General features: G+C 45.0%; 1 protein-coding gene across 3 annotated transcripts in view; it reads left to right on the top strand.

Moving 5' to 3' along the window:
* LOC139278942 (early endosome antigen 1) overlaps window positions 1-24,729 on the top strand; it is a 1,017,310-nt gene that overhangs the window by 906,152 nt on the left and 86,429 nt on the right. For all 3 annotated transcript variants that reach the window (XM_070898220.1, XM_070898221.1, XM_070898219.1), the window contains 4 exons: window positions 4,694-4,861; window positions 9,987-10,154; window positions 14,345-14,512; window positions 21,692-21,859. In XM_070898220.1, the coding sequence (XP_070754321.1) occupies window positions 4,694-4,861; window positions 9,987-10,154; window positions 14,345-14,512; window positions 21,692-21,859 (672 nt within the window). The remainder of the gene's footprint in view (window positions 1-4,693; window positions 4,862-9,986; window positions 10,155-14,344; window positions 14,513-21,691; window positions 21,860-24,729) is intronic.

Below are 24,729 nucleotides of genomic sequence, written 5' to 3'. Positions count from 1 at the left end.
CATGCTTTTTTGATGCTGTCTGCTCTCAACATGATCATGGAGATCAGGGTGGACAAGTGAGAGCCTTGTTTTGAGCGCCCTTTTCATGAGCAGCTCGGCTGGGAGAACCCTGGGAGTGAGTGGGGTCTGGTGCGGTAGCTGAGCAGGACCCGGGACAGGTGGGTCTGCAGGGAGCCTTCCAATACACGTTTCAAGCTTTGCTTGATGGTTTGGACTGCCCATTCTGCCTGGCCATTGGATGTGGGCTTGAACGGGGCAGATGTGACGTGCTTGATCCCATTGCGGGTCATGAATTCCTTGAATTCAGCACTGGTGAAGCACGACCCATTGTCGCTGATAAGGACATCAGGCAGGCCGTGCGTGGCGAACATGGCTCGTAGGCTTTCGATGGTGGCAGTGGACATGCTTACAGACATTATTACACACTCAATCCATTTTGAATAAGCATCCACAACAACCAAAAACATTTTGCTTAGAAACGGGCCCGCAAAGACAACGTGGATCCTAGACCACAGTTTGGAAGGCTATGACCACAAACTTAGCGGTGCCTCCCTGGGTGCATTGCTCAGTTGAGAGCAAGTGTTGCATTGGCGCACGCATGACTCCAAGTCTGAGTCGATGCCGGGTCACCACACATAGGATCTGGCTATAGCTTTCATCATTACTATGCCTGGGTGGGTACTATGTAGGTCGCGTATGAACATTTCCCTGCCTTTCTTAGGCAAAATCACACGTTTGCCCCACAAAAACAGTCCGCCTGTATGGACATTTCGTCTTTGTGCCGCTGGAACGGCTTGATCTCTTCATGCATCTCCGCTGGGACGCTGGACCAGCTCCCATGGAGGTCACAGCTTTTTACAAGGGACAGTAAAGGATTCTGGCTGGTCCAGGTCCTGATCTGGCGGGCCGTAACGGGTGACTTTTCATTTTCAAATGCATCCATCACCAAGAGCAAGTCTGCAGGCTGTGTCATTTCCACCCCGGTGGTGGGCAATGGTAGCCGCCTGAGAGCATCAGTGCAGTTCTCTGTGCCTGGTCTGTGGCGGATTACACATTTATATGCAGACAGCATGAGCGCCCATCTTTGGATGCGGGCGGAGGCATTGGTATTAATCCCTTTGCTCTCTGAGAATAGCGATATGAGCGGCTTATGGTCAATTTCTAACTCAAACTTGAGACCAAACAGATACTGGTGCATTTCTTTCAGCCCATAAACGCATGCCAGAGCTTCTTTTTCAATCATGCTGTAGGCCCTTTCGACCTTGGACAAACTCCTGGATGCATAGGCGACCAGTTGCAATGTTCCCGATTCGTTTGCTTGTTGTAACACACATCCGACCCCGTACGAAGACGCATCATAAGCTAGCACTAAACGTTTACATGGGTTATACAAAACAAGCAGTTTGTTGGAACATAATAGATTTCTAGCTTTCTCAAAAGCAGCCTCTTGTGATTTCCCCCATACCCAGTCATCTCCCTTGCGTAGCAGCACATGTAGTGGTTCTAGCAAGTTGCTTAACCCGGATACGAAATTACTGAAATAGTTGAGGAGTCCCAGGAACGCCCTCAGCTCCGTCACGTTCTGTGGTCTCGGCGCGTTCTTGATGGCCTCCATCTTGACGTCGGTGGGTCTGATGCCGTCTGCCGTGATTCTTCTACCTAAGAACACGACTTCTGGCGCCAGGAAAACACACTTCGAGCGTTTCAACCCGAGTTCCACGCAATCTAGCCGACTTAGAACCTCTTCCAGGTTCTTCAAGTGTTCGATGGTGTCCCGACCTATGACCAGTATGTCGTCCTGGAAAACCACGGTGCGCGGAACCGACTTTAGCAGACTCTCCATGTTCCTTTGAAAGATTGCCGCGGCCGATCGAATCCCAAATGGGCATCTATTGTAGATGAACAGACCTTTGTGCGTGTTGATGCAGGTGAGGCCTTTCAAAGATTTCGCCAGCTCCTGCGTCATATAGGCCGAGGTCAGGTCCAACTTGGTGAACGTCTTCCCTCCTGCCAGTGTCGCAAATAGGTCCTCTGCCTTGGGTAGCGGGTACTGGTCCTGTAGCGAAAAACGGTTAATCGTTACTTTATAGTCCCCACAAATACTGACCGTGCCATCGCCTTTGAGAACTGGAACAATCGGACTGGCCCACTCGTTGAACTCCACCGGCACGATGATGCCTTCTCGCTGCAGCCTGTCCAGCTCAATTTCCACTTTCTCTTGCATCATATATGGCACCGCCTGAGCCTTGTGGTGGATGGGTCGTGTACCGGGAACCAAATGGATCTGCACCTTTGCCCCCGAGAAACTTCCGATGCCTGGCTCAAACAACGACGGGAACTTGCTCAGAACCTGGGCACATGAGGCGTCGTCGACAGACGAAAGCGCTTGGATGTCGTCCCAGTTCCAGCGGATTTTTCCCAGCCAGCTTCTGCCGAACAGTGTGGGGCCATCTCCTGGTACAATGCATAGTGAGAGTTCGTGCACTGCTCCATCATAGGAGACTTTTACTGCGGTGCTGCCAATAACACGGATCAGCTCTTTAGTGTAAGTTCTTAGCTTGGTATGAATGGGGCTAAGGTTGGGCCTGTGTGCCTTGTTACATCACAGCCTGTCGAAGACCTTTTTGCTCATGATAGACTGACTCGCACCCGTGTCCAGTTCCATGGATACTGGAATTCCGTCCAGTTCGACTTTTAGCATGATTGATGGACATTTCGTGGTGAAGGTGTGTACCCCGCACAGTTCTGCCTCCTCGGTTCGAGTCTCTAGTTCAGCCTGATCCGCCATGGATCAATCCTCCTCTGCAACGTGGTGGTTTGCAGGGTTTGCAGCTCGTCTGCACATTTGCTGGAAGGTGTCCCATTGTTCCACAGCCATTGCACACATAGTGTTTGAAGCGGCATTGATGGGCTCGATGATCACCTCTGCAGCGCCAACAAGGTGTTAACTGTCTCGCATTAACGTTTGATGACGGACTCTGGGTCATCTGAGGTCGTGCAACTGCAGGTGTGTATGTTCTGCCGTAAGCCTTCCTGCCTGAAAATGAAGTGACTTTGTGTATAGTACTTGCCGAAACTTCTTTATGCTGCGAAATTTGTTTGGTGCTATCGCTGGTGGACATAAATTCCTGGGCTATCGTTATGGCTTTGCTCAGGTTCGGTATTTCAACAGTCAGTAGTTTGCGAAGGATAACCTCATGGCCAATGCCAAGCACAAAGAAGTCTCTTAGCATTTGCTCAAGGAATCCATCGAATTCGCAATGTCCTGCATTAGTTCGGCGCCTTAGTTCGGCGAATTAGCTCGCCACTTCCTGGCCTTCAGACCGTTGACACGTATAAAATCGATACCTTGCCATCAGAACGTTTTCCTTCAGATTTAGGTGCCCTGGACCAATGTACACAGTTCTTCATACGATTTGGTTGTTGGTTTCACCGGAGCTAGAAAATTCTTCATGAGGCCATAGGTTGCTGCCCCACAGACGGTGAGGAGGATCGCCCTTCGTTTGACAGCATTCTCGTCCCTTTCTAGCTCGTTGGCCACAAAGTATTGGTCGAGTTGCTCCACGAAGGCCTCCCAATCGTTCCCTTCCGAGAATTTCTCCAGGATACCAACAGTCCTCTGCATTTTCATGTGATTGTTCGTTATCTCGTCGCCAGTTGTTATGCTTATAATAAAGTAATGTAACGAAGTACTGTGGACATGCATAAATGTGGCCTTAGCTCCTTTATTCAAACTCCAGAGTGTTGGTACAGCACGGGAGACCTGCTTATATACAGTGCTCCCAAGGGATGCTGGGATCCCTTGGGACTCCAACAGGTATGCCCTCTGGTGGCGGTATGATACAGGTTACCTAGGGTTGCATACATAATAGTGAGGATCTTGAATAAAACCAGAGTTGAATTTTGAATATGTTATGCACTAAATGCTTAATTATTACACAAAAGCTAAGCAGAGTTTTAGTTGCCTCTTGCCAAAAGTCAACATTGATGGGTTTACATCCTTCCCCACCAAAATAACTTATTATTGACTATTATATTATGTATTTTCCATTGTTATTCAGCAAATATACTTTTGTGCACCAAACGTTCCATTCCAAATCAACGAACTCTGTTAACATTACCTGTAATGACTATTCTTTCACAAAAGCCAAACTAATTCTGATTCCACAATTAAACCGTGCGTAAGACATGGAGCATCCTTTAAGGTGACTCACGGCCAATTTCCTCCATTTCCTAATCTTACAAAAGCTCTATGCAACCGTAAATTGATGCTCAAAATATGGTTTGCTACCTTTTATACAGTTCTAGTTTTTATCTGTTTAAAATTATTATGTAAAATCTTTAAAAAGTAGATCAGGATATGTCCTTTTACAGGTCAAAGACACTAGCTAATACTCAGTGGGAAATTGAATGTCACTCTAACACGGCAAGTCCATATAGTTTGTTCAGGTGGAGATTTATAGGCCATGCAAATAAAAGTTATTAAGAAACTCAAACTGGCAATAATTGTGGTTTTATACTTGCCCATCAAATTTAATTCTTCTTTAAAGTACCTTTTACTATTAGGATCTCCCGAGGGATACGTGTAAGTTTGATTATAAATCTTTTAATAGAGAATATTTGTGAGAGGAGAGTCGCTCAGAAGAAACAGAACACCTCAGCAAAAATGATGCATCAAAATGTTCTTTTCTAGCTGAAGGAGAGGGACAGTCGTATTTCGAGTCTCGAAGACTGTTTAGTCCAGTGCCAGAGAAGGCACCATGCTCTACTTAACGAATACAAAAACTGTGAATCAGAGCTGCAGCTGACCCAAACAAATCTTTCATCAGCTCAGAAACAGCACAAGTATCACACTGAAGAGGTAAGAATGATATTATACTATTACATCTATAATCTATTAGATTATAGAAACATACAAAAATGAATCCCTAATTGTTACAGTGCACATGCTTGAGATAATCGCTTTCAACATCAAAAAATGTTGAATGATACACAGTGCTGAGTCTGACCAAGTTTCAAAATAACCAGTTGTCAGTCTTTTTTTGAGTATTACTTTATATTTTGCAAATTATTCCTCATCAAGATGGAGAATATATGTCCTGGGAATTAAATATGTTCCATGTCAGTCAATTCCTGGGTCAGATGTGTGGTTAACTGCAGCGTAAAGTTCCCTCTACTCTGCTCCAACAATATGCTTCAACCTCAGAATTGTGATATGTCTTCAATTCGCAAACCAGTCTTTAACAAGTTAACTTGTTAACAAAGATATTAGCTAGACGTTTTCACCTGAATATAATAATCTTGCCTTTGCCAAGTGTACTACATTCAGAAAATACAGTGTTCCAAAGTTATCTGTGGGATCAAAGATCAGTGACCTAGGATCTTGTGTTTGCTTGCTTGGTGTAAGTATCTAACCAACTTAATTTCAGTTGTTCTTTGCTTTTTGATTCATTTTTTCCTGCTTTTCTCTCTTTTATGATATAACTTCATGTGAGCCCAGAATGTTCTTTGGGTTTTGATCACACTTGGGCTCTTACCGGGACACATGGAAGCCAGCAGATGTGGAAATTTTGGATGTGAGCTTATGCAAGTCATCCCATTTTTGGTTGGTGATGTCAGCGGAAGAGGTGGAAGTGGCAGAGTGATACCATCTAGAACATACATAAGAAATAAGAGCAAGTGTAGGCCATTTGGCCCCTCAAGCCTGCTTCGCCATTCAATAAGATCATGGCTATTCTGATCCTGGCCTCAACTACACTTCCCCGCCCGCTCCCCATAACCCTTGACTCCCTTATCGTTCAAAAATCTGTCTATCTCCACCTTAAATACATTCAATGACCTAGCCTCCACAGCTCTCTGAGGTAGAGAATTCCAAAGATTCCCGACACTCTGGGAGAAGAAATTCCTCCTCATTTCCATTTTAAATTGGCAACCCCTTATTCTGAAACTATGCCCCCTAGTTCTAGATTTCTCCACTGGGGGAAACATCCTCTCTGCATCTACCCTGTCAAGCCCCCCTCAGAAACTTATACGTTTCAATACGATCACCTCTAAGTCTTCTAAACTCCAATGAGCATTGGCCCAACCTGTTCAAGCTTTCTTCATATGATAACCCCTTCATCTCAGGAATCAATCTTGTGAACCTTCTCTGAACTGACTCAAGTGCAAGTATATCCTTCCTTAAATAAGGAGACCAAAACTGCACGCAGTACTCCAGGTGTGGTCTTACCAACAGTTGTAGCAGGACTTCCCTACTTTTATACTCCACCCCTTTGCATAAAGGCCAACATTCCATTTCCCTTCCTAATTACTTGCTGTATCTGCATGCTAACTTTTTGTGTTGGAATCTGATGGAATTCTTGCCAGTTCTGCCTATAGTGCCTATTGTACAGCTTCTTGATACAGGTGTACAGTACTTGTGAGGTGGCAGAGGTGGGCCCACCAAATTTGGAAAGGCTGGTTATCTATCGCAAAGTTGCTGTAATGATGCGGCCTTCTTGATAAAGGAACAATTCTTTTATGTTTTAAATTTGAGGTGTAGGGTGAACCGGGAGCAAATGTAAGTCAGTGAGCACAGGGGTAATGGATGAGAGGTAGATACCTGGTGCGGTTTAGTATACAGGAAGCAAAGTTTTGGATGAGCTCAAATTTATGGAGAACGATAGATGGGAGACCAGCCAAGAGAGCATTGGTACAGTTGCGTCTGAAGATAATATAAGCATGGATGAGGGTTTCAGCAGCAGATGAGCTAAAGCAAGGGGAGAAATGGTCGATGTTACGGATGTGGAAGTAGTGATCTTTGCAATAGCAAGGGAATGAGGTAGGTAGGATCAAATGGGATGCCAAGATGGTGAACAGTCTGGTTCAACCTGGGGCATTGGGCAAGGAGAGGGATGGAATTAGTGGCGAGGGAATGGAGTTTGCAGCGGGAGCATAAATGTCAATAAATATTCGGGAATATGTCCTTGTAATGTCTCTGACTATTGCATCCATGTGCTTTCCATCCACTTTGGATCTGAAGCTCTCAAAGTAATACATTATTGTACACTTAACAGCGATTGCCAGTGTATGTCTTTCAATATACGATTTATACAAAGAAATGCAAATTTAAATAGAACCTTAAATTAAATCCCTACTGAATTTTTTTTGAGACATATGGGACACAAGAACATAAGAATTAGGAGCAGGAGCATATAGCCCCTCAATAAGATCATGGCTGATCTTCGACCTCAACTCTACTTTCCTGCCCTCTCCACATATCCCTTGATTCCTCTGGAGTCCAAAAGTCTATTTATCTCAGCCTTGAATATACTCAACGACTCAGCACCCACAGCACTTTGGGGCAAAGAATTACAAAGATTCACAATCCTCTGCGTGAACAAATTCCTCCTCATCTCAGTCTTAAAAGGCCGGCTCCTTATCCTGAGACAAGGCCCCCGAGTTCTAGACTCTCCAGCCAGGGGAAACAATCTCTCAGCATCTACCCTGTCAATCCCCCTCAGAATTGCGTATGTTTCAATGGAATCACCTAAACTCCAGAAAATCTACTCAATCTCTCCTCATAGGACAACCCTCTCATCCCAGGAATCAATCTAGTGTACCTTTGTTGCACCCCCTCTAAGACAAGTATATCATTCCTTAAATAAGGAGACTTCTTAACCACAATTACATTTTAACTGCAAAAGAAGAAATATAACTATTGTAAATGCAAATGTTTTTCTCCCACTGAGAATATAACTTTTTAACTTGATCGTCATTTTCCATATTCTTAATTGTCACATGGACTTGAGACCACAGATTTGAACTTTTGCTAAATATCAAGTAAACTAATGGTGTACTGTGGTAGCTTGTTTAAAGTAATCTGCGTCCCAACAGATGTGGGAACTTTTGTGACTGGTGTGATGGTGTTGGTGCTGGTGGTAAGGTGAAGATAATTTCTTGGTATGTTCCAAGCTTCCAGATTCACTATCTGTCTCATCAAATCAACCTCATGCATTTTCATTTTTGTTCTGGTTTTGAAATGATCAGCATATAAACACAAACAGGGCGCAGCTTCCGTCTTTTTAAGTGTTCTGCCTGCCCCAATGCATGGGGCGGACAATCCAGGGAAATTCAGCTCTTTGCTTTTTGTTGGAGCGGGGCAGACGTGGTGTTGTCACCGGGGCGGAATTGCGGGCGGGTCGGAATGGCCATCGCTCTGAGTCATCAACGCCGCACTGATGACCTCAGCGCGACGCGCACCTGCCACACCGCGCTGACGCGTCACAACATCCCTCCTCTTCAGTTAAAGGGGAGGGCCGCTGCAAACTCTGCAGCCACTTTAGTGGCAAACATTGGTCCACCAAGGAGGGTTTTGGCCGGGCCAGTGGCCTGGTACCCATGAGAGGGTGCCAGGCTGCCTGTTGGCGGCCCGGCCGAACCCGTGGCTACCATTGTGGAACCGACCTGGCAATCGGCCAACAATTAAAATAAACTGTCGGCCGCGGCTGTGCACCCTCCCCTTTAAGGGCAGACATGCTGCCCAGCCACAAGAAGCTTCCCTCTGGGGAAAGCTGTCGGGGGCACCGAGCAGCGGCCGATCCGCTCCCGCGGGGCGGAAAGGGGGTCGTCGCTCCGGAAGCTGGGGCGGTACCGTACATCGCTCCAAAATTAAAGGAGGGCAATTTCCAAAATGGGGGGCCCCTCCACGGCTGACCGAACAGTGAGTCTTTACCGACTTCTTTGAGGCGGCCACGGTGTTATAGAAAAGGGCAATTTCGGCCCCTTATGTATTCGTCCGAAATTCATTACTCCATTATTTTAGTGGAAATGTTAATGTGTTTAAAATAAATGGGCTAAATTCTCTACTTAAGTAGTAAAGAGGGGAACTTCAGGCAAACTTAACGGCCCAGATTTTGCTGTACTGCACATGCACTGTTAAACACGAAAATCCGGGAGTTGCTGTCAGTGATACCCTGCTCCTTCACAGTCTGCTATTCTCACCACTCATTTTTCTTACCCCTACACTCTCCTGTTGCTCTATTTCACTCCCTTTTAATGGCTAGATTAGCAATAAGGAGCATGAACAATAAGGTTACTGGTAAAAAAAATTAAATCACTACCAGTATACAAAGTTTACATGAGGGAGCAAAATAACATTTCACTTTAAATTTTTAGTACAATTGCAAATGGTCCAAGATCGAATTGTGATCCAAACTTTTGTTTCCCAACTGTTGCAGCTCTCCAAAGCTGAAGGTGTAGTCATCAGAAACCTGAGAGTTTTGGGTTTCACCAGTCCATTGCCAAAGTCCCAAAAGATTAAACCTGCTGCAGGGCCAGTATCACTATCAAATGTCAACCATGTCAAGGTGTGCTAAATGTCAACGGACAGGAAACAACAAAACAAGTTAATTATTTTCATTCAGTGTGTTTCTGTAAGGGAAGCCTTTTCTTAAGATCTGCTGGTTTCACAATGATTGTTTGATAAACTTTTTTTTAAATGCACAAGCCAATGGAACCATCATCTTGACAAAATTGAGCTTTTTCTGGCTCTTCCTCACCAAACAAAAGATTTGACAACATTTTTCATGATTATATTGTCTCTTTTGTGGACTAATAAAGGTAATGATAATTATTAGAAATTTAAATTTGTATCATTAAAACTCTTGGAATCATAATTGGAAACTGTGACTGGTGTAGTTTCTACTTCTGTTTAAGCTGTAACTGTCACAAACTGTATTTGAATTAGCAACATTACCCATTCACTTGTGCTCTTGCACATTTGTACTTACACTGAAATATTGAATTTGTAAAAATACTTAAACAATAAAATTAATCATCTGTACTTACCAAATTTTGACTTATTCAATTGTATCAATCTTTCAGATGTTTTTTAATTGTACAAGAGCCTCATGCGGTTTGTCTAAGTAAAAACATTTTTTTATTTGCTGGTAGTTTCAAAATTTACCTGGTTTATTTTCTAAAGCAGTAATAATGTCATGCCACAGGTGACTCGACATGAGGATACATTTGCCAAGCTTCAGTCACAGCTGGACACAGTCCAGGAACAAGCACGAAAGACTAACCGTGAGCTGACATCAGCGGACCAACTCATCCGTGAGCTCAGACTAGAGCTAACAGCTTGTCAGGGTACCCAGAAAGAAAACCTGGAACAGGTTTGTTACTGATTGTTGCAAATTCAAGCTTTGATACTTTCTCAGATTCAGTGGCTGCTATAAGTTATCTGAGTGTCTTGTGAGAGTTGGATCATACTGCGGGATGTAACGCTAACAGCCCTTGTGACCTGAACCAGGTATTCATGTCTTTCGCATGTGTGCTGCTCAGTCTCTCCAAAGATAGACCAATCAAACACTTGCTGAACAAGGCTTATTAAGAATTGATAAGCTGCTTTCATAGTAAAGGTAAACATACAGAATAACGGTCACAATCAGATTCACTTAATTCAAACAGATGAACTTATCTTTGTGTAATGAAACAAAGTAAAGAATATGCCACGCTTCCCCACATAAGTGTGTTGTCTTAATTGACTCAACCAAGATGACTGCTAACTGTTCCTCCAGCATTTCTGACCTGGTCTCGATGAAAGCACTATGGGCCTTGGGGAAATCATTAGGACCTGGTAAAATGCTTTCCAATACCTTCAAGCAGTTTCTTAAGTATCTCAATTGCCTAACCCTCCGCTTACTGCCGGATCTGCAAACCATAATTAACAAGGATGCAGGTTCAGAGCGGACTTCCTCCTTTCTGTCAATCACGACCATTTTGACAGTGGATCCACCTCCAAACTTGCACTCTCAGCATCAGTACGATTCCGGCCTTTGTGTGTAAAAATGATCAAAAGATCTGGAAGCAAGATGTGTTGCTTGGTACATTTCCTTGTTACCAGAAGTAATACTTTGGGCGATTTCATTTCATGTTTAAGCAAATTGCTATCAAACAACGTGTGAAGAGATATGAAATTTCACTGGAGTATAAGTGTGATGTTCTGTGGTTTATTATGTAGGAGAGCTGAGTTGTCAGCATGTGACATCCTTGTCGTAGGTAGGCACAAAGTAAGGAACACCAGAGGCAGGTCGGGTCCTTAAAAAGGGTGTGGAGGCATGCCACTACAAGATACAGCGCGTGCTGCTGCAGGAGGGTGACAGCTGTGAAGATTAGAGCACGCAGGTGCAGCAGGAGCGGCGAGGTCAGGGTGGAGGAGCAGCAAGAGTTCATAGAGCAACGTGATTGGGGCCCAGAAGAGGCGAGGGCCCAGGGGCAGCACGGGCTAGCCCACACTGCGATATGTGCGTGCACTAGGTCCGTGCAGCAGAGCTGGTCTCCAGTCGTCTTGGTTAATCCTTGCCACTGGACCAAGACCTAGCAACGGCCACCACACATTAAAAAAAATCCATGCACAGGCATCTTCCACCCTTCAAGATGTAGTTCGGGACCTGGAATATTAGGTCCTTCATTGAAATACCTGTGAACTCATCCCTTTTTGTCGTGGAAGCAAGTCATCCTTGATTCGAGGGACTGCCTATGATGATGTTGACCCCATGAAGTCTTATGGCTTCAGATCAAACAAGGCCAAGGAAATATCTTGCTGATCAGCACCTACCTCTCCCCCCCCCCCCCCGCCCCCCCTCAATTGATGAATCGGTGCTTCTTTATGTTGAATAGCACCTGGAGAAGGCTCTAAGGGAAAGACAGGCCATGACTGTATTCTAGGGGGATTCAATGTGCATCACCAACAGTGGCTCAATAGTATCACTACTGCATAGAATTACAACACAGAAACAAACCATTCATTCAGCCCAACTGGTCTATGAAGGTGTTCATACTCCACACGAGCTTCCTCCCACTCTAATTACCTCTTCCCACTCTACTGCCTTATTTCCTGCTCTTTCATGTATGCATCCATCCTCCTCTTAAATGCATCAATGCTATCCGCTTCAACCACTCCATGTGGTGATGCACATTGAATCCCCCTAGAATACACTCATGGCCTGTGCTTCCCTTAGAGCAAAATTCATGCTGGTTGTTACTGTGGACTGGTACTCATTCACCTATTAACTTTAAAATATGAAGCAACTATACTGAGTATGGTGACATCATTTACAATCACATATTTCTGTTCACTGTGGATATTGGCACCTCATCCACCACCTTAAACATTCACTCCCTCCATCACCGACGTACTGTGTGTATCATCTACAAGATGCACTGCAGCAACTCACTAAGGCATCTTTGGCAGCACCTCCCAAACCCGCGATCTCCATCACCTAGAAGGACATGGGCAGCAGGCACTTGGGAACACCACCACCTCCACATTTCCCTCCAAGTCACACACCATCCTGATTTGGAAGTATATCGCCGTTCCTTCATGATTGCTGGGTCAAAATCCTGGAACACCCGCCCTAATAGCACTGTGGGAGTATCTTTACCGCACAGAGTGTAGCGGTTCAAGAAGGCGGCTCACCACCATCTTCTCAAGGGCAATTAGGGATGGGCAATATATGCTGGCATTGCCAGCGACACCCACACCCCATGAACAAATAAAAAAACATTTAGATGCACATAATTGTACATTAAAAAATCTGCAAGAAGGTAGAAAATATATATCATTTTCACAAAGTGTAAGGAGATATATGATAGCAGAGTGCTGTGAAGAATTGGTGTGGCAATGCATTGTGTTACAAAGTGAAAAAGAGTTGGTTTACACTATGGATTATTTAATGTGAGCCAAGGTGAAGCTCTTCCCAGCAGTGAGGGAGGATGAGAATATTGTAGGGTGAGTCATCCCATGCTGCTCATTTACACTCCCTGTTGGTGACATCTGCACATGACAGAGGTCAGTGACAATGTTACTTGGCTACTCTTTAGTTGAAAATGGTGTATAGTAATAGAGGGCCTAACAACAAATAATTAAAAATGAAAGAGGATTTAAAAAAAATAAGTGGTAAGTGAGACTGCCCCATAACAATATTCAAAATAATTGTTGCATTAGTTATCAAGATAGGCTAAAAGAGTTGGGACTCTATTGGGCCAGATTTTCGGCTTTCGGAGTGTTTCGGCGAAAACGGTAGCGATACGTGAAACTTACCATTTCCGCTACGCTACCGTTTTTAGCCCGAACTTTCGGCCTTTACGTCTGTGCCAGGGCCGCATCAGTAAGGGAGGCGTTGCACAAGTATACACAGCGCATACCGCGAGTTTAGGCAACATTAGTCCGGGTCTGGGAGCGCTGCGAGAGAGACCTTGGGAGAGGGGGAAAAAAGAAAAAAAATTCCAAAAAACATTCCAAAAATATTTACAAGACCCTTAACAATGTAATCGCAGCAAAAAAATTAAAAAATAAAAACTTTAACTTATCTTTTTTGCAGGTTTTCATACTTACCGCTGCTGGCAGGGGTGCATCGACAGGTTTGACCTGTCGCTATTCTAGGCGTGGTGTATGGGTCCGGAGAGTGCCGAAACTCGGATGCAAACGCAATCCGAGTCATTGCACGTCGGCGCTCCTCTCCCCGGCGGTACTTGAAAGCGCCACCGCAAACCGATACCCGAGGATCCCGGTCGCAAACCTGCCAAAAATCCGGCCCATAAACTTAGAGCAGTGTAGACTCAGGGGTGATATGATTGAGGGTTATAGGATAATGAAGAGAATCATCATCATAGGCAGTCTCTCAGAGTCGAGGAAGACTTGCTTCCACTCTAAAAGTGAGTTCTCAGGTGACTGGAGAGTCCAATGCGGGACCTACAGTCTCTGTCACAGGTGGGGCAGACAGTGATTGAAGGAAAGGGTGGGTGGGGAGCCTGGGTTGACACACGCTCCTTCCACTGTCTACGCTTGGTTTCTGCTTGTTCTCGCCGATATAGGGCTAGATCCAGGTTAGACGTCAGGAGGTGAATCTTTTCCCAGAGAATAGTAGACCTCTGGAACAAGCTGCCGTTTCATGTGGTGGATGCAGACTCGCTGAATTCCTTCAAGCAAAAGCTGGTTTGTTTCTGGCTGCGGTGGAGATCATCTCTTACAGAAGGTAGGTACCGTAGGGAATTTAATGGCCAGAGTGATCTCCTGGAATAGTTTCGATCGCCTAGATGGGTCGGAGAGGAATTTCCTAGATTTTTTTTTTCCCAAATTGGCCTGGGATTTTTATGTTTTTTTGCCCCTCCCAGGAGATCACATGGTTTTAGGTGGGGTGGAGTGTATATGTTGTGATACATAAGGTATCGCAATTGTGTGGGACAAGCTCGATGGACCAGAGGGTCTTTACCTGTCCATATGATCATATAATATTTTTGCTCTATTCTTGTGGCTGTCTCAGATAAGCAGAGCAACTGCCAACTTTGCTTTCCATTGCAGCTAAGTGAGAAGAGCCGGGAGATAGCAAGCCTGAAAAATGATGTTGCACACAGTCAGCAGAGGAATGTGCAGCTGGCAGAGGAAAGTGCAGCCTATGAGGAAAGGATGAGAAGACTGCATGATGAACTGAAAAAAATGCAAGCACTGAATCGCCGGGCAGAAGAGGAGGTAAGGAAAATCGCCTTATCTGACGAGAAATATGTATGTTACTTTCAGTTTATAACTGCAGGTTAATAATTCTTTTTCTCTCGCCAGTCTCTCTCCATGTCCTCATCTCTCTCAATGCTTTAAGTCCTTGCTGGGGTATGATTCTAAGGGCGATAGTCATGTTCCAATAATTTGACCAAGTTGCCATTATTCATGCGTAAACTTTTACAGTGAGTGTCAGCAGTCTGTTTCGCCACACACTGCATTGCAGCCAAGTCCAATCGTAATCTCAAATTTTGGGGGTTTTAAAGAGACTAGAATAATATGTATTTTATGCCTAACTAGAATTTGTGTCCAATTGTAAAGGCAGCTGTATTTCCTTTTGGCAAACAGTGATCTTTTATTATTTTAAAATAAAATAACTTTTTTTGTAAAAAAGATCATCTACAAGATGACTGAAGGAAATATATTTATTGACATAATAGAATTTTTGACTGGTATAAAAAAAACAGTGGTAGTAGCAAGATAATATAACACATGCACAACAGAGTCTTTGGGGTGGAATTCTCTGAGCACTATTTTTAGCACGCTGATTAACGCATTCCTGCAAAATTCCTAAGTGAACTATTTTAACAAAATTATTTTTATACCATGTATTGTGGTGCAGTGTTATTGCTTTTGTTTAACTCCATATTTATAACTACATTTTCCCAGTCATTAAAGCCGACCTGAAGTTCATTTGACATCCCTACATGGCAGTTCAGTTGGTTGGCATTTATTTGATAAACAAGGAAATGTAAGGTTAACCCTACTTTAAGCCATCTTTTCATAGTGCACACCCACCATGGATCTTTAACAATAAGACTGGATTCATTAATCCAATCAGATGTGAAATAAGAACTACACTACTGTAATATTTCTATAATACTGTGCAAATGTAACTGTGCTGCGAGTCCTCTGAGATATTAGTAGTTGATGAACATAGAGCAGGTGAAAAACATGAAGAAATAATTAATTTTTTAGAACCCAATGAATTTTGCTAAGGTCATCCTCAGTACTGATTAAACGTGAGACTGTGATAAAATTATTTTTTATAGACCAAGTGACACAGAGATTGCTTAAGGATTAACCTGGATATGGCACTAATACAACAGCAGCCAATATTAATGTAATCTCACTTCCACATGCTCGCACTTTGGGCACACTTAATCAGCAGAAGCTTAATTAAAAATGCTTTGCAAATCAAACTTATATTAGTTTCTGCATTAAGCCATCTCTCATTGATTTTCCTGTGCCATTTTAGATATAAAGGTTATCTGCTGACGCTTCATCTTAGTGAAGAAATGGTGTAGGCTTAGGCTGTTCAGAGTAAATGTTTTAATGGTTTCATGCAGATGCCACTACAGTATTTTGTAAATCAGTTGAGCTGAATGCAATGTAAATTTCCTGTTTAACTTGATATTTGAACTATTAAATGACTGTTGCAAGTATCTGTAGTGTGCCACTGTCAAGGGTTTACATACCAGATCTGCTTGTACCTGTGCTTCTTTCTGCCCTTATTACCGTCACTTCTTGGGGCCGACATGTAGGCAGTAGGCCTCAGCAATCGAGGGTAAAGATTCAGAGTTCCCCCAGTGGAGTGAAAGGGCTTTTTAGCGGCCTTCCTTCTCTCCACTGGGCCCCAGAGATTTACCTGCTGAAGACTGCATTCTTGGCCAAGGCTTGGGAGCCTTCCTTCCAATCTTCAGGCCATTTCTACCTCCTTAAAGTCCCTCCCAACGAATTCTGTGTGGCAGCACCTTCCTTGCTACAACACCATCGGGGTTTCCACCCTCACACTAGCGGGCTCCTTCTTGACAGCAGGAATACGGCATCGGAGCCCGACATGCATCTGGAATGTGCCCAAACCAGGGAACTAGATTAGGGCTGGGCTGGATAGGGAGAAGCAGGTGGAAATCCCATTCTGCCGGAACTGTGCCCCGAATACCCTGCCTCCCATACTAGTTTCATAATTTTGTGCACCAACAAATCTTAGTCCTATGATTAGGAGCACACTGAGCAACTTACACAATACCACAAATCCACACGAGGCACATTCTATGGACAAGGTCACTCCATGACCTGAACCTTTATTCACAGGACCAAGAAGTGATGACCCTGCGTGGGACCTCCCTTTATGTACCTGGATGACCGGGTGAGGAGTATTGCCCACAAGTTCACCCCCTGTGGTCAAGGTGTGCATTTCTTACGTATATACAGTATTGCAGTGTTGTTACATAAAGATTACATACATGACATCACCTCCCCCTCAACATCTTATTGGGATCATAGGTTAAGTCTCTCGGGTGGTCTGCGCTCTCTCGTGGAGCGCCGCAGTTGGGGCTCTGGTTGTTGAGCCTTGGTATGCGTGTCTGTCACCTGTGGTGATTCCGGCCTGTCCGGGCTGACCGCAGGGACTGTGCATGCTGCTGAATGTTCTTGTTGCTCGTTCACTGGCGGTGGTGTGAATACCATCTCATGATCTTTCTCAGGTTCCTCGGTGTCCATGCTGAACCTTTTTTTTTACTTGGTCCAGATGCTTGCGGCATATCTGCCCATTGTTAAGTTTAACCACTATAACCCTATTCCCCTCTTTGTCTATTACAGTACCCTCAAGCCATTTGGGCCCCAAAGCATGATTGAGAATAAATACTGGGTCATCAATTTCTATACATCTCCCCCCTTGAATTTCGGTCACGGTACTCGTTTTGGGACTGGCGCTTGCCCTCAACAATGTCGGACAGGACTGGATGAATGAGGGACAACCGAGTTTTGAGTGTTCGTTTCATGAGTAGCTCCGCGGGCGGGACCCCCGTGAGCAAGTGCGGTCGGGACCTTATAGGCCAGCAGGAGGCACGATAGGCGGCATTGAAGGGAGGGTCCTTGAATCTGGAGCATGCCTTGTTTTATGATTTGGACCGCACGTTCCGCCTGGCCATTGGAGGCTGGCTTGAACGGTGCTGTCCTGACATGGTTAATGCCATTACCCGACATGAACTCCCGGAATTCATAGCTTGTGAAACATGGGCCATTATTGCTAACAAGAATGTCTGGCAAGCCGTGGGTCGCAAAGACCCCGCGCAGACTCTCCACAGTGGTGGATGTCGTGCACGAGTTCAAAATGATACACTCGATCCATTTCAAGTACACATCAACCACAATGAGAAACATTTTTCGCATGAACGGGCCCGCGTAGTCTACGTGAATACGTGACCATGGTCTGATGGGCCAGGGCCACGGGCTGAGCGGGGCCTCCCTGGAGGCATTACCCAGCTGGGCACACGTTGTGCACCTGCGAACACAGTGTTCCAGGTCTGAATCAATTCCCGGCCACCACACATGTGACCAGGCAATGGCCTTCATCAGCACAATGCCTGGGTGCTCACTGTGGAGTTCCCTGATGAATGCTTCCCTGCCCCTCTGGGGCATGACGACCCGGCTGCCCCATAATAGGCATTCGGCTTGGATGGAGAGCTCATCCACCGATCTGTGAAATGGTCTGACCTCCTCAGGGCATGCTTCGTGTGCGGGCTTCCAATCCCCAGTCAGGACACATTTCTTAATCAAGGATAGGAGGGGATCTCTGTTGGTCCAGATTTTGATCTGGCAGGCTGTGATGGGGGAGCCTGCGCTGTCAAAGGCATCGACAACAATGACCATCTCAGCGCTTTGATCCGCTGCCCCCTCAGTGGTGGCCACTGAGCGCATCAGTGCAATTTTCGGTGCCGGGCCGGTGCCGGATGGTGTAGTCATACGCAGCGAGCGTGAAAGCCCATCACTGTATGCGAGCTGACGCATTGGCATTGACAGCCTTGCTGTCTGACAGCAGGGATGTTAACGGCTTGTGGTCCATTTCTAATTCGAACCTCCTGCCAAAAAGGTACTGATGCATCTTTTTCACCCCATAGACACATGGGAGTGCTTCCTTCTCAACCATCCCATATCCCCGTTCTGCTTGAGAGAGCGACCTGGAGGCATAATCCACAGGTTGTAGTTGGCCCTCAATGTTACCCTGCTGCAACACGCACCCAACCCCATTGGACGATGCATCACATGTCAGAACCAATTTCTTACAGGGGTCGTATAGGGTCAACAACTTATTTGAACAAAGTAGGTTCCGCGCCCGATTGAAAGCCCATTCCTGACAGTCCCCCCAAAACCAATCGCAACTCTTACTCAGGAGCACGTGTAGCGGCTCCAACAATGTGCTTAATTTCGGCAGAAAGTTCCCGAAATAGTTCAAGAGTTCCAGAAATGATCGCAACTCCGATGTGTTGCAGGGCCTGGGCGCTCATCGAATCGCCTCTGTTTTGGATTCGGTGGGCCGAATCCCATCTGCAGCAACCCTCCTGCCCAGAAACTCGACCTCGGGAGCCAAAAACACACACTTAGACTTCTTGAGTCGCAGGCCTACCCGGTCCAGTCGGCGTAGCACCTCCTCCAGGTTGTGGAGATGTTCCTCGGTGTCACGACCGGAGATGAGGATGTCGTCCTGGAATACGATTGTTCCAGGAATGAATTTGAGCAGGCTTTCCATGTTTCTTTGAAAAATTGCGGCCGCTGATCAAATGCCAAACGGACACCGGTTGTAAACAAACAGTCCCTTGTGCGTGGTGATGGTGGTCAGTAGTTTAGATTCGTCAGCCAGTTCTTGGGTCATGTAGGCTGAAGTGAGGTCCAACTTGGTGACTAGCTTGCCGCCTGCCAGCGTGGCAAAAAGGTCCTCCGCTCTCGGGAGTGGATATTGGTCTTGTAGGGATACCCGGTTGATAGTGGCCTTGTAGTCGCCACAGATCCTGACCGAGCCATCCGCTTTTAGGACGGGAACGATGTGGCTCGCTCAGCCACTGAATTCAACGGGCGAGATGATGTCCTCTCTCAGCAACCGGTCCAACTCGCTCTCAGTTTTCTCCCGCATCACATACGGCACAGCTCTGGCTTTATGGTGCACTGGTCTGGCTTCCGGGGTGATGCGTATCACTACATTGGTACCTTTGAACGTCTCGACGCCAGGTTGAAATAGTGACTCAAATTGCTGTATCACCTGTGAGCATGAACTTCGCTCCACAGATGACATGGCATGCACATCCCCCCATTTCCAGTTCATCTCAGCTAACCAACTCCTCCCCAACAGTACGGGACCATTGCCCGGGACAATCCAGAGCGGCAGCCGGTTCACCGATCCATTGTGTGTGACCGCCAACATTGCACTGCCTAGCACTGGAATGATTTCTTTGGTGTACGTCCGTAATTGCATCTCAATGTGTTCTAGTTTGGGTCTGCTGGCTTTGAGTGGCCACAGCTTTGAATTGTTGAACACTCATGAGTGACTGGCTGGTCCCCGTGTCCAGCTCCATGCGTACAGGGATGCCGCTTAATAGGACTTTCATCATCATAGGTGGCGTTTGGTATATGAGCTGTGAATGTTTGCCACATGAACCTGCTGAACTTCAGTGTCCATTGATTTGCCCCAAGCGTCATCCTGCCTCGCAGACCCCTCATCTGATTCATCCGCCTCGTATATTAGCCTGGTTACAGACTTCCTGCACATTCTGGCTCAATGGCCACTGAGGTTACAATTTCTGCAGACGAACTGTTGAAACCTGCAAGTCCTGGCAGTATGTCTGCCCCCACACCTCCAGCATGAACTGAGATTCCCATTGTTGTGAACAAAAGAGCTGTTACAAGGTATTCCTCGCTGATTGTCCATTTGACTGCTCTTGAGCACCCTGTTAGTGGGTGTCAATGTCTCCATCCCCGGCCGCATTGTCCACTGAGGGGGGGCGTAAATGTCCGTTCAGCCTGTCATTGTCTCTGTTGGAGACTTACTCTTGGGTCTATTGCTGCCTGGGGTGTGTCGAACTGCCCTCGCTTGCTTGCGGGGCTCTGTGTCGCGTTTATGATATTGACTTCCTGATCCATCGCATAATTGGAGGCAGATTTGCGCGCGTATATTATCTTGGTTTCCTCCTCCCCCGCCATAAAAGTCTGAGCCGTCAATGCCGCCGCTTCCAAGGTCAAGTCCTTGGTCTCAATTAGCTTTCTGAAAATCCCAGCATGACCAACGCCCTCAAAAAAGAAATCCCTTAGCATCTCCCCGCTGCAGGCGTCTCTGAACTTACAGAGGCTGGCCAAGCGCCGGAGGTCCACAACGAAATCTGGTATGCTCTGTCCTTCCCGATGTCGGTGGGTGTAGAATCTGTGTCAGGCCATGTGTATGCTGTTCGCCGGTTTGAGGTGCTCACCGATTAGTTTGCTGAGCTCTTCAAAGGTTTTGTCCGCCGGCTTCTTGGGTGCCAGCAGGTCTTTCATGAGCACGTAAGTCTTAGGTTCACAGCTGGTCAGCAGATGAACCCTTCGCTTGTCGGCCACTGTGTCTCCCAGCCAGTCCTTCGTGAAACTCTGCTGGAGCCTCTCAATGAAATCGCCCCAGTCCTCACCAACACAGTACCGTTCATCTGTGCTGCCGGTGGCCTTTCTCGTGGGTCGTTGATTCCCGTTTCTCATCGCCAATGTAAAGTCTTTACACAATACCACAAATCCACACGAGGCACATTCTATGGACAAGGTCACTCTGTGACCTGAACCTTTATTCACAGGACCAAGAAGTGATGACCCTGCGTGGGACCTCCCTTTATGTACCTGGATGACCAGGTGAGGAGTGGCTCCCATAAGTTCACCCCCTGTGGTCAAGGTGTGCATTTCTTACGTATATACAGTATTGCAGTGTTATTACATAAAGGTTACATACATGACAGGTGGAGCAGCACATTGCTTACTAATAATGTGTCTTTCATAGTGGTAAAAGATTGGTCCACCCCTATGTTTAACTGTACAGTTAGTACCCAACCTTGTGAGTTCTGTGAGGGAGTAGCCAAGCAGAAGACAGGTGCTGTCCCACCAAGAGAATAGACCCAGCCGTTGACATATTCCCTAGCAACCGATTGCAGACCAGCTTGGGAACAAATCATCTTCCTGCGCTCTTGGCCAGGAAATAAAAAGTGACATAAGGGCATATTATAAGTATGTTGCGCACAGTTGGTGATTAAAAACTGCAAAGAACACAAAACCCTTAGTTGTCAGATTGAGAAAAGTGGTCATAAAACAGACTGTGTTGCAATGCACAGATAATCCAATTAAAAGATCCTTCATATTTTCCAGGCTCATATTTGTGAAAATCGATTGATTGAACTCAGTAGCCAGATGATGGTATCACAGAGGAAGGCCCATGAAACCATGAAGGAACTTAGCGGTAAGGAAGAAGAGTTGGTGATAATGAAGGTAGAACTGGCCTCCCTTTGTGAAAAATACCATTCCAAAACTGAAGAGGTAAGGCATACTTTCAGGTTATTTAACAAATGTTCAGCTCCAATTGTCACTTTACTCAATTTAAAACTAAGTAACCAGTGATTTTTGGCTAATTTAGAAAGAGGAACCTTAACAGAACACTGTAGTCCGATTTAAGTTGCTTTAAAAGGAAAATTACTGCTTGTAAACTTGTTTTTTTTTATAGATTAAAATAATCAATCCTCTTCACAGGAAAAGCAACACTAGGGGCTGGAAATTCGGTATCGCCCGTTTTGAGACGGTGATGCCGCGGGGGGCGCTACCTTTAGCACCGGGCGTTGTCTACTGCCTCAAAGTGGGATATTCAGTTGTATCGCCACAAGAGGAGAGTGGAGCGCTAAGGAAAGTGTTGCACAATCCTCTTGGGGTGCTATAGACCCATCGCGGGGCTGTAGCGCTTCTCAACTTGAGGCGCTAGGATAAAGCCTAAAGAGGAGGTGAGGTCGACCATGTGAAACCTGCAAAAAAATGGAAGGGAGGCTACCGACAGCCTTCCACAGGTAAGAGAGGTAAGTAATTGTTAAAAATTTGACTCTCAACACTTACCTCTTCATTCCCTGCGATATTGCCCCGGGATCCTCTGTGGATCGCCTGCTTCCCCCTGTTGGGAGTAGCGGCAGGTGCTACAGCAGGTGAAAGCAGTCAATTTCGGAAACGCATCTCAAAGGGGGCGTTGCACACTCTTGACATCACTAAGTGGATGGCACTAGAGTGCACAGTGCTAAATGACAGCGCCGCTAAATCACCAGTGATGTTCGCGGCAGACTGTCATAGCGCGGCAGGTGTTTAGCGGCCCCTATGGTGGCGCTAAACAACCGAATGTCTCCCCCTACGACTTTAAAGGGTAAATTTTGGAAGGCCACACACCAATAGCAAAGCCATACTAAATTTACACTTAAATGCTTTTCTCTTTTTGAGTGGATTGAATTTATCGTTTTACGGCATATATAGAACACTGGGAGATTATCATGTGCTGGTCTTTGCCGTTTTAAAAAAAATGCATCCACACATTTTTATTGAAATGAATTGAGTTTGTTCGGCACTTCAGTTATAGAAGGACATAGATACAAAAATGGCTGGATGCCAAGTGAAAAAAACAGATGTGAGAGAGAACTGCATATCTGCTGTGAGAATGTAATTAATGCAAGTACATAGTTTGCCCTTAGACTGTACTGTATCTGAAGGAGATCACCGTTCAAAGAATGCGGATAACTGTACCCTTAGGTAAATAAGATTCCTCTTTAGTATCCATAGTTAAACAGCCACCTGTCTAAACCAACCAGTCTTTTTTTACATAATAGCTTCTTTCTATCTTAATTAAATAGAACTTCAGCTGGATCAAGCAGCTTGCCTTAAACACAATTCACTGATCAGTACCTGCCTTAAGGAGCCATTTTGATTTGTTCTCAAAGATACTGCTTAATGCAGTTTTCATTGTAAGAAATATAGGTTACAGCTCAATCTAATTTCACTGCATGAACATTTCTATTAAAACAAGACACTGCATTCCTTTACTAGCTGTCTCTTCTCTGACACTCCCAGAGAGATGTGCATCAGCTGGACAAAAAGTGAATTCAAAATGTTGTCAGCCATGACAGCTTTTATATAGCATGCCATCCACAATGGCTAAAATTGCCATATTCATTACACCACCTCATGTCCACACAGCCAGGCTTTAAATTGATGTTGAAAAGTGTGTTAGTCAGTGCTTCAACTATGTATTACAATTCATGTCACCAGAGAGTGATTTTTTTTGTCCACCTTATTTCTATCATGTCCTCTGTTAGTGTCTGTTCTTGATATTGGAATGTTTAGCTGGGTAATTAAGTGTAATGGAAAATTTAGACTGAAGTGTCTCTATTTCAGAAAGGGCCCTCTGTTAATAAATGACTGCAGAAATGTTGTTTGACTTCATTGGAACAGGACACATATATTTTGTGTCAAACCAGACTGCTTTTTTCTTTAATGTGAATGTTAATGGCACTGGTGAATCCACAGAGTGAAAGACTAGGCAGAGGAGCTAAAATACAGTTCGTAAAACAGGAATCAATCTTCTACTAATTCTTTAAGGTTTATGAAAGAATTTTTGTACCACATACAAATATTATGTAAGAGACGTGTATTGTGCAAATACAGTATATTACTTTATATTGCTTTCAATTATGAATCCCAGTGCAAGTCAACAACCCATTTTATTTACTGCTATAGATTATCAGCTTCATTAGTTCATGGAGCTGAAAATGTTTTCGACATATTCGGTAATTTAGTTATATAAAACTAAATGTGCCTCAAGTCAAAATATACAACTTGGCTCAGTCTTGCAGTACTTGATTTCTAACACTAGACATGACTAGTGAGTTGAGTACTTAGTGGCATCTTGTGGCCAAGGTATAGTATTAAGAGATCACAATCGGCCAGTTTATGATAAGATTGTAAATTGACAGTGAGTGTTTCACTTGCTCTTTAGTTATTGAGTAATTTAGCCAGTTCATAATATCTGTATATCTATATCAATGACTTGGATGAGGGGACCAAATGTAATATATGTTGGTGTTAAGAGGGACGTGGGTGTTCTTGTACACAAATAACTGAGAGTTAACATGCAGGTACAGCAAGCAATTAAGAAAGCAAATGGTATGTTGACCTTTATTACAAGAGGATTTAAGTATAAGAGTAAAGATGTCTCTGCAATTATATCATTATCATAGGCGGTCCCTCGTATCGAGGATGACTTGCTTCCCATGCCAAAAAGGGCTGAGTTCACAGGTGTTTCAATGATATTCCAGGTCCCGAACTACATGTGGAAGGGTGGAAGATACCTGTGCGTGGATTTTTTAATGTGTGGTGGCCGT

This window comes from Pristiophorus japonicus, chromosome 13 (genome assembly GCF_044704955.1).
Source record: "Pristiophorus japonicus isolate sPriJap1 chromosome 13, sPriJap1.hap1, whole genome shotgun sequence".
NCBI lineage: Eukaryota > Metazoa > Chordata > Chondrichthyes > Pristiophoridae > Pristiophorus > Pristiophorus japonicus.
The sequence above is the reverse complement of the archived record's forward strand: the minus strand, read 5'-3'. Positions and strand labels throughout refer to the sequence as shown.